General features: G+C 40.3%; 1 protein-coding gene across 1 annotated transcript; it reads left to right on the top strand.

Moving 5' to 3' along the window:
* Positions 1-3,743: 3,743 nt before the first annotated feature.
* On the top strand, positions 3,744-9,073 carry irx1b (iroquois homeobox 1b). The gene is made up of 4 exons (XM_020535741.2): positions 3,744-4,131; positions 6,520-7,507; positions 7,735-7,804; positions 8,081-9,073. Exons 1-4 carry the CDS (start codon positions 3,901-3,903, stop codon positions 8,133-8,135), a joined length of 1,344 nt encoding a protein of 447 aa, XP_020391330.2. The 5' UTR covers positions 3,744-3,900; the 3' UTR covers positions 8,136-9,073.
* The last annotated feature ends 1,739 nt before the right edge of the window (positions 9,074-10,812 follow it).

The following is a 10,812-nucleotide window of genomic DNA, read 5'->3' as shown; positions in this document are numbered from 1 at the left end:
CACGGCGAAAAGAAAGATGATATCCTTTATCTGCTTCACAACACTCCACCCCATTTGACTAGAGAGTTGTACTTTAAGACAGGTCAAGCAGTACTTTTCTGATAGTGGAAAGCTAAAAGAGAATTGGACAATTATCCGAAAGGGTAAAAATAAATCAGGACTACTAGGAAAAGACGTGAGGTTGGGCCTGGATAAGTTGTCCTTTAGAAAGCCGCCACGGGCACGACGGGCCGAAATGTCTTGCACGCTGTAGCCATTTTATGATAAAATATGTATTTATCTTTTTCATCTATATACATATGCAAAACAATGTAAATATCTCTAAATACTGTTACTACATGTGCTATCGAATAAAACCGACAAACTCACGCAAGTGAACAACTTCCACAGTTACACACCTTAATGAGAAAATCTTTTAAACAGCATGTTCATATTTTGCTTTGCTACTATCTGCAAACGAAGTCGTTAGTAACTTTGCGTTTGTCTATTATCTATCAGTCAGACAATATTAACTATCCATCTTTCATACAATGAAAAGCCTCAACCATTTCTAGCTAGCTACTCTATTCTCAGATGATTCTCCCGGGTCCTGCTTTAACATGTTATCTAGGTGCCACTTCACTGTTTGGTTTCAGAAACGAGAACCTTGCGTCCAGGGCACACATCGGAGGCAATGGAGGTCCCTCTGCTTTTCCTTTTGCAAATTCCCTGTCATTCTTTGTCTATTCTAAGCACAATCGTCTTGCAAATGTTCTTTGATATAAAAGTGTCAAGTTTCTTCTCCGTTGCTGCTGACACTAACCACATTTCAGAACCACGCGGTAGTGTGACTAGAACAATACATCTTTGTAGCCTGATATTTGTTTTGAGACCGAAGGGCCGAAGTCATGCTTGCTCTAGATATTCAATCTGTTTTGCCAATTCTAGATGGTGATACTTTCCAAGAATAGGTCAGGGTATTATTTCAAAGCAAGGGAGGTGTCTACTTCAGTAGTCTCTATGTTCAAAACTTGAACTTCTGTACTAATTGGTATGAAATATTGGTTTGATTCAACAAACACTTCCTTAAACCTTTGCCTTATTATTGTTTATGTTAGATCTTGCTTACATTGCCAGCTTTCAAGTTACCGGTCCTAATATTATGCGAACTATCTAGATTCTCAAGTCTCTGCCACATACCCCATCCAATCTCTTACTCTTCGATTCTTACCGAGAGGATTGTTAGCTTACATCAGAAGGACAGCAAGGCACATCCTTGATAGTATTGAATTTGAGCCATAATGTTGCTCCAACCGTTACTTGAACACAACATCGAATTCCATCATAGCACTGATTAATAACGCCGAGGTACTTTCTAGAAAAATCCATACCACTGTGCAGTCCCCCACGTGTGTATCTATCTGAGCCTTTTCGAAATCAGTTAAGTTAGTGTTAAATTTAACTATTATCTTTGCATATTCCTCTTGGTGTATAAGAATGATTGTTGCATGAGTTCTTCCTAATCACTCAAAATCTATGCTTCGCGCGTTTTTGTCTGCAAATTTACATTTACACAGCAAAACAATTTTAAGCACTTTTCCTAAGATTGCCAATAAAACTAGTTAATATCAGGTACTGCAATTTGGTGTTTTGTTTTCTCCCTTTGTTGGTTCACATTGCCTGAGGCCTTTATTTCATCGGGGTCTTATTTATTATAGATGGACACATTTTCCCTTTTGCCATGATAGTCCCCATATTCCCACAATCTCTGGTGTGATTTGGTCATCTCCTCGTGTTTTTCATTAGTTTGGGTTTTCTTTGCGTCGTTCAAGTTTTTCAGTTTATCGACACTTTTGATTTTAGCTCCATGCATATACAACGCTGGTAGCTTGTCAAGATGATACTTCTCTGTTTGGTTCGCCCAAGGTAACGAGGGTGTTCCGGTTTAATTGAGACAATATCAATATGATAGATAAAACACCGAGAGAGAGAAAAAATAAAATGAGTCCTTCGTAGAACATACAGATAATGTTATTTTGCATGCCCATTGGGTGCTGTCGAATATTCTGCAATTATCTCCGATGTGGTGAAGTTACGCATCATTTGGGAGAAGATAAGGTATTTGATAACTATGGGGTTAGAATGCGATGAGACTTTAAGTGAGATGTATCAAAGAAGTTTCATGTGATTGATGGATGTACTAAGTGGCAAGGTTGCCCTGCGGGTGGGCGACGATCATTTAGGTAAGTTGCTAGGAATCAACTGGGTGTAGGCTACACACGAACCTCACAACTGGTCTGAGGTGAGACCTGTGACGCCGTCAAATGTATTTGAGGATAACAACCTGAACTCACAAGACCTCGAATTAATGTTCAGCAAAGCAACACTGGACAAGTAAATCCCAAGTTAACCAAAGGAATAGAATTATGTGTGTATCTAAATGTGTTTATAATTAGTCACAGGTTTAACTATGGAATTAAGTCGCAACCATCTTCACTCACGTTATTTTGTAAACAGTTTTATTTTATTTCTCGTAATACAATCCTTTCAATGTAGGACCTTCCGCTTTTTAATGCTTTTGCTGGGAGGTTGAGGGGGAGTGCGGGGTGATGAAGAACCTTCTGGATGACATTCAATATTAACAAGTACAAACTGGGTCAAGTTGTGATCTTCCGTATTGAACTATTGCAAATTCTAAAACTGGATATGCCTTTTGACGCAAATTGCACCGAGGAGTCTGCGTGGGAAAGTGCTAACAGACCTTATTTTCTAATAATCACATAAATAATTTATTGGAATGTATCACTATTTCAAAATTCCATCGCGGTACAGGGCACAGGCGTTTCCTGCCGCCTTCTCCCGCCAGGTTTTTGAAGCAAAGTCTCCATCTCTTCGTTTGCCTGTAAATAGGGTAATTACCGATTCAGAAACAGGAAAAGGTGATCGGAAAAAAACAAAGTTCCAATTTCTGGCCTGTCCCGATCACTTTCCAGAGTCTGCACAAGCACACTCAAAATCGCAAATGTTGTTTTCCTATCGACGCAGGCCCTGATAGTGCGGGAAGACAGCAAAAATAAAGGCAGCAGTTGTGAAAGAAAGATTACAGCAAAAATATATACATGACACAAAGAGAAATAAAAAAAGACCGGCTCTTTCCTTCACTGCTAATCCCAAACACACTGGCAATCTGGCCTGTTTAACAATGCATAAATAATGAATTCCCTGGTATTCGTTATTCCATCAGTTCTTTCATACGGCCCGCCATAACACTGACACCACAATAAGCGCATATCTGGTGTAATTTGGAGTAGTTGATAATGATCTATCTTTTTGGTTTTTAAAGTCAGCTCCTTTTCAGCTCAGTACAGTGTAAGATTCATCTATTTTCCCTGCTTATATGACTAAGTTATGCGTGAATAATAGCTCTTGGCTGGTGCGAGTGTTGACACTTGTTTTATTGGGGGCTAGAAAACAATCCGAGAGGTTGTACAAAAAAAAAGGACACGGGACGGTTTAAGGGGTGGGGGGGATAACAGTGTTGGACAGCTGTAAAATCATGTAGACAGGTTGTCGTACACCAGTGGGTGCTTCACTGAATACATCCGAATGCAAAACATTTAACACAACACAACACAAAGTGGCCCAACCGTGCGAAGCCACATGTTCCAAACTAGGAGGGGCTTGCCGCTAAAGTGACCTGTCAGTCAAAGCATCAACTTCAAATGATATCTACGGATCTGCCAGGACCTATGGGCAGACACATCAGTTGGAGTTGAATTGGCGATCAGTTCGCTTACAGGGAGATTCTGCAGGCTAGGACAAAAAGAGACGGGATTTGGAGGCGACCGGGAGCGAGTTTTTCTATCCTATCATTTTTGCCTTTTGCTGTGTTTTGAGTTCGTGAAGATCTCTTCCGAGGAGATGGCCTTCCCTCAGTTAGGGTATCCTCAGTATTTAAGTGCGAGCCAGGCTGTGTACGCTGCCGATCGGCAGGGAGTGCTGGCTTCTTCCCGAGGAGGAGCCGAGCTTGGGGCTAACCCCACCGCCGCTGCTGTAACCTCGGTGCTGGGAATGTACGCAAACCCTTACACAGCCCAGAACTACAGCGCTTTCCTCCCCTACACCACCGATCTCACCATGTTCTCCCAAATGGTAAGTGCAATCAGTATTTTGCCACACTTTGTACGGACCATTCTTAGCGAAACGCTGGGATATATATATATAATATCCAGTTTGTACGGCTAAAGTAAAGTTTAGAAAAATCTCTGTCTCGTGCGCAACCCCACAAATATGCAAAAGACCTGAGGTGAGAAACATTTTTTTTCCTAATTTTAATCAAAACCATCTATAGTTATAGCACCGAGCTTATTGAGCAGTGAGACATTATCTGGCCGCTCGTGCACTGCTGAATGTTATATCAGTAAACGGCGATCATTATGCCTTTCTTATTTTTTGGTTGAAATTAGTGCCATAAATACGATGTAAACGCTCAAGAATCACTGTTCCGGATTGCAGTGCGAAAGGAATATTAGGCCCGTGGGTAGAGGGAATTAGAAACCAGCTTTGAAAAGTTTGACATTCTCTTTCGTCCGGCCATATTCCCCGTTCTTTTTGTTAACACCGCGCAGGGGCACGTTAGAAACTCTTATCGTTGTATTTTCTGATTAAACGTGGCCACCTCACCATATCCGACGATCATGGCAGCGTCTGTTGACTTAGTATCATTTTGGACGAGCTAGGCCAAAGTTGTCTGAGTTTTGGTCAAGACTGCAGTTAATATATGCAATCCGCAACTGAACGCAGAGCTTTGTTTTAACCTGTCATATCCACACGATACAGAGAATGAGGGCACCTCACTTTATTTTGTGCGTCACATAATGCGACTAAAAGTATCTGATTTATTTTGATTATTCCAATTGCGGATGTCAGATAGCACAGGTTAAAAAATGCAAAAAAGTTTGGCAATTAACCGTTTCTATACTGATTTTATAACCTTCAAAATGAATGAACGATCACTGCAAATTCGGGTTTTACATAGATTTACATGGGTGGAAATCTAGTCATCTCATGTCGAGACCGAGAAGTGCAAGGAGATTTTGTTTTGAGATCATCCCAGACAATTGTCTACAAAATATTGAATGGTGGCCACTGATCCTCTAGTTTGTGAAGATTTCCTGTTGGCTTGATAATAACTCAGACGCCCTGTTCATTCTGCTCTTGGAACAGATAACAGGCACTGCCGTTGAATTTAAATTCATGTAGCCTTCCCAGAACAGTTAAGATGGTATTTTTTTGATCAAGTGTCTTTGGAGTCATCATACAACGCCATAAGCACGTAATATGGAAATGTTAATGGTCATCCCAAATCCTATCTAATACAGGGAGAGAGTTGGCCTCTGCAAAACTAGAAGAGCACAGTGCTTCTATGCAGAAAAAAAAGAATTAATATAAAGTCTTCCAAGTTTATACTAGTTAAACTTGCAAAAAAAAACTGAGCATAATTTGCATTTCTGAATATCAGTTAAAGATCCATAAATAGACCGCTTTCTTTTGCATTGTTGACACTGCAGCCATATCAGCGTGAACTGAATTATGTAATTTCTTCCAACTTTTTAAATTTAACATGGAATATCTTTTCAAGGGGTAGAAATAAACTCGGGAACACACACATGTAAGCACAGTCCAGAGATTTAAAAATACTCCTTTACCTCGCTCTAAAATGCCCATGCAATGTTTGATTTGTAACGCTGAAACGCAATCATGAGAAAAGGTCTCCGTCATCTAATCTTCCTACCGCATAATTTACTTTTGAAATCAGTCACTCAATATTGAAAAAGATATTGTTTCAACTGTTTTAAAGCATGTTTTGGAAGAGTGAGTCTTCTGAAAATTTAGTTGAAATGATTGGCTCAATATTTTAACACAGCTTTTGTAAAGATTTACATAACCAATTACAAACAGAAAACATGAGATAGAGTGTTTGGCTTAGATTCTACTCCTGCAATTTAAACCTCAGTTAAAATGTGAATGACATTACAACCCATCACTTACATAATTTAAATTTGTAGTGTCGGTCTTTAATATTGAATGTAGGTTTTCTAATAACTAATGCTAAGATTTCTATTTAAAATTCGGTATTTTGGTCAGTAATAGCTATGTTGCATGTATTTCGCTGCAAATGATATTTGGCAGCTGTTCACTAAATGTGGATTTATGTTGAGTTCGAGTTTAAGTTACTAAAGTTTGGTCTAATTATACAGTTGTGGCGACATGATTTCTCTTTTGCTTGTCTTGCAGAAAGTTTAATTTACTTTAATTAAATAAAAGCTTCAAAACGTAGCACTAATTCCTGGGAAAACCAAATTTAGATTTGAGGACACAGTGGTGTTCCATAACGTCAATTGCTTATTGTGTGTCCTATTTTCGCGTCGAATTCTCTCTACAAATGGCCGACTGCAGACAATGTATGATACAAACCTGGCCTTGTTTTAACTTACTTTCCTTTCTGCATTCTTCTCCCTTTGTGTGATTTCATTTCAGGGATCACAGTATGAATTAAAGGATAATCCTGGTGTTCACCCGGCGACGTTTGCAGCACATGCGGCTCCTGCTTATTATCCCTATGGACAATTTCAGTATGGAGATCCTGCCAGACCCAAAAACGCAACCCGGGAGAGCACAAGTACTCTCAAAGCCTGGCTGAACGAGCACAGGAAGAACCCCTACCCGACTAAAGGAGAAAAGATCATGCTGGCCATCATCACGAAGATGACCCTGACCCAGGTCTCCACCTGGTTCGCCAACGCCAGGAGGAGACTCAAGAAAGAGAATAAAATGACTTGGGGTGCTCGGAATAAAAGTGATGACGGTACTCTCTACGGCAGCGATACTGAAGGGGAAAACGAGAAAAAGGAGGAGGACGAGGAGATTGACTTGGAAAGCATCGACATCGATAAAATTGACGAAAACGACGAGGAGCAAAGTAATGAAGAAGAGGAGGAAAAACTGAACCTCAGTAATGAGGAGGAGAAAGCAGACATGGAGAGAGAGCATGATCGGACATTGCGGGGATCTGAAGGTGACAGTAAAGCAAAGGAGACGGACAGAGTAGATGGAAGTATTGCTGAAAACAATGGCACCAGGGGTGTATCTCTAGCACAAGGAAATGTGCTAATCCCAAATCACAGTAAACCCAAAATCTGGTCTTTGGCAGAGACTGCAACCAGCCCGGACAGCGCCCAGAAATGTTCTCCGTCCAGCCACACGCCGTCGACCATTCAGCACCCAGCTTTTCTCTCAAACCACGGACTCTATACTTGTCAGATCAGCAAGTTTCATAACTGGACAAACGGCGCTTTCCTGGGCCAGAACTCTTTGCTAAATGTCAGGTCGTTTCTGGGTGTAAATCATCATCATCATCATCATCATCCACAACATCCTCAACAGCAACAGCCTTCTGTGCTAACAGCAGCCCTGGGAGCAGTGAGCAATGAAAAATCAACAGACATTCCCAGCCCAAAACACACAGGTATTTTACACACACAACTCTCCAGTGAGCTTTACATTTTTAATGTTATATATTCAGCTCTCAACCTATGCCAGATCTGACGGCTTCCAGCAATGTAACTGAGCTTCAAAGGACAAACACAACCGTTTTCTCCCCCCTCTCTTTCTCTCTAAACTTGCATTTTAACTTCAAAACTCAAATCATGTTTTTGCCTAGAGACTGACCGGAATGTTTATTTTATTTTCCAGAAAGAGAATGTATTCCAGGCGAATCTCCATCACAACCGCTAAAAATATCATTTCAGCCCGTAAATGAAAGGTGAGTTTTTATGGTTAACGCAACATTTTTTTTTCAAAAAGGCAGCTAGGTCACAATAATACACTGCATTCTGTACATTATACAACGTTTATAGTTTATTTATTTTAAAGAAAGAATGCTTTGGGAATTATCCGTCAATGTTTATACATTTAGTGATAATAGAACGTATTTATTGAGTCTGGAACTTTTATTTTGGTCTTTTTGAGAGGAATAATTTGTTTACACAATATCTTACAGGACTGGGTACTCAAATGTTTGTGCTTTTATACTTTACAGCTCACGGCCCCAGCAGGAAGGAACACGAGTTCTAGCAACCATCTCTTCCGTCTGAAGAAGTGTTACCGTTGAAAAAAAATTTTTTAAAAAAATTGAAAAAAAGCTAATTTTGCTTCAGTTTTCTTGCCGCAGTGTCGAATACAAAGTCCCTTTCAAAAGCTTGACAAATATGTAACGATTTGTTTGACATTGTAACATATCAGCACGTGTTATTCTAATTGATTTTTTTTCCCTGACGCGATCATTATTGGTTTGGTAATTATTTTCCCACGTTCCGTGTTTTTTTATGTATATAGAGTGATTATAATTGTAAATAAGCGCGTGAGCAGAACTTGTCAGAATCATATATTTTTGTCTAATAAACTAAAAGAAATTAGAGCAACCTCCTATCTCCACGTAACCTTACGTGACCTTGTATTGATTTTCAAAGCGTCACATTTTGCAGGATTTTGAATGGAATGTCAGTGTATTAAGGACGGGACGCTGAAGAAAACGGCCTGAACGTATTTTTGTATTCACGGTTTATTGCTGCTTTCCGGACTATTTTATCTACAACGTAACATTGATTCTAAAGGGGAGGGTACGAGAAACAGACATAAAAACACTGTTCCAAACTAAAGTTGCGATCTCAGCAAAGTAAATGTCCCAGTGTTTATTCTCCTGGTCCCCTATGAAACCAATCAGTGACCTTTAAGGTGCTACTAACTCGACAGATGGCTGCTCCTGGTGGAAAAGGGGGAGCTCAATGAAGCAAACAGCTGCTAAAGCAATTAAAAAATAATATGGCAAGTCTGTGTCCAAACAGGGAGGTGGGGGAAGAAAAAAAAAGACAGGCTCATCACGGATCGGAAATAATAGCAACTGTGAAATAAAATAGTTACAAAGAGTCGCGGCAACGAGTATCGATTGCTCGGCTGATTTCAATTCATTGGGAATAACGCTCTCTCCTGCTGTCTGACAAGCACAAAAAAAACCTTCCGAGAGATAAAGTTACATTATCGACAGTATTTAGGCACATACGCCATTTGTATGAGGTTATGCAGAAAAATATTATATTTGATTCTGATGTCTTTATATTCAATGCATTTTTAAATGATATTTAACGAAAATGGTTTTTTGTCGGAATGTGATAGATTATTTAATTTAAGAAAAGACGGCGTGTGTTAACTCCAGAATAATAACTTGGTCATTTTACAAGATTCTAAATGTATCTAAATGTATTTAAATGATTTGTTCGGAGCTTAAAAATGGAATCTAAGTGATCTATGTTGCATATGACAACTATTAAAGAAGTGAAACGTTAAAGTCGTTTCCAAAGTACATTTAAAATAGTAACTTTAAAAATATGATGCTTAGTTCTCAGACTCTAACTATTTCTACAGTTATTTAGCAGCAATATTATTAACAGTGCTGTATGAACATTTTGTCGGATTGTATTTGAGGCGACACGCTCGCCTTTGTGTAGCCTGTCACAGTCTGCAGTCTCCTCAACTCCACGTTGCCACAAGGTTGGCTCAGTTAGATATAGAGTTTCACTTCACACGAAGAGGAACCCATCTCTTTCGGATGAGACGTTGCTAATTTTGACGTGGCGCGCTCAATTCATGTGTACAGTGCCGCGCTGAAGCAGCTGAGATTACCAGACTGGGGAAACTGTGGGCCGACAGCTCCCTCTATGGATAGTACCAGAGGTGGGTGGCGGGGTAGCGGCGGAGGGGGGGGGGGGGGGGAGGTCGGCCCTGAGCACATATATTAGACTGTCGATTTGACTCACCAGTCACCGAGGAGATCCACGCCGTCTATTTACACACGTGATAGAGACTCTGTTTCTATCCAAAATGCTAATTGAGGGGGAGGTATAGCTTTTATAGTATTTACGCAAGTAGGTACGGAGTCTCGCAGTTACCCATGTGAATTTTTTTTAAAGTTTCAGATGCTTGTAAACATATGATTAACGTTTCAAATCTATCAATTTCCGTCAGAACTTTTCAACCCTATAGTTAATCCTCTCTCTCCACAGATACTGCATAATCTCCTGGGTGTTTCCAATAATGTGCAGACTTGCAGCATATACAGTATTTTGTTTTGTTTTATTCGTGTAACATATCTTTTCACACGATGAGTGACATGAGCGAGGCCTCAATCTGTTACGCACTTGCACAAGGAAGGAACTCTCAATCTTTGTAGTGCTAAACGCGGAAGAAACTGCCAGCCGCCGCCTGCGCCCATTAACTAGTTTTGCAAATCCTTTCAGCAGTAGGGTTTCAGATGGGCGGACTTATTTCACATCTATTTTCGGACGGGATGGGGGAAAATAAACGCACAGTCACAAAAAAACCACAGCCAGAGGCAATGGCACCGTTTGACACGCTGTGACCGAGAACTCAGGACCCCGCGTTTTTTTTACGGCGTTTTACCCCCGCCCCAACTCCCAAAGAGACACGTAGAGAACTCAATCATAGGCTGCCACCTATGGTATCATTCCTGTCTTTTTGAGCACACTGCCACATTGCTGCTCTGCTGCAAACCTGTCCCACCACACTGGGAAGCTTTCAACCCAGGCACGCTTTTTGAGTGGGGATTTCTTACATTTAGCCTGCTGGGAATTTGTATACTGCACTTTCCGATTTATTTGAATAGAATAACTCCTCAAGCCCGTTGCTCCTGCATTAATTGCAGCATGTTTGAGACAGATTTGAGTGTAAAAAGGTTTGAATAACAAAGAATGACAA

This window comes from Rhincodon typus, chromosome 2 (assembly GCF_021869965.1).
Source record: "Rhincodon typus isolate 14 chromosome 2, sRhiTyp1.1, whole genome shotgun sequence".
Classification (NCBI taxonomy): domain Eukaryota; kingdom Metazoa; phylum Chordata; class Chondrichthyes; order Orectolobiformes; family Rhincodontidae; genus Rhincodon; species Rhincodon typus.
This window is presented reverse-complemented; position numbering and strand designations above follow the sequence as displayed.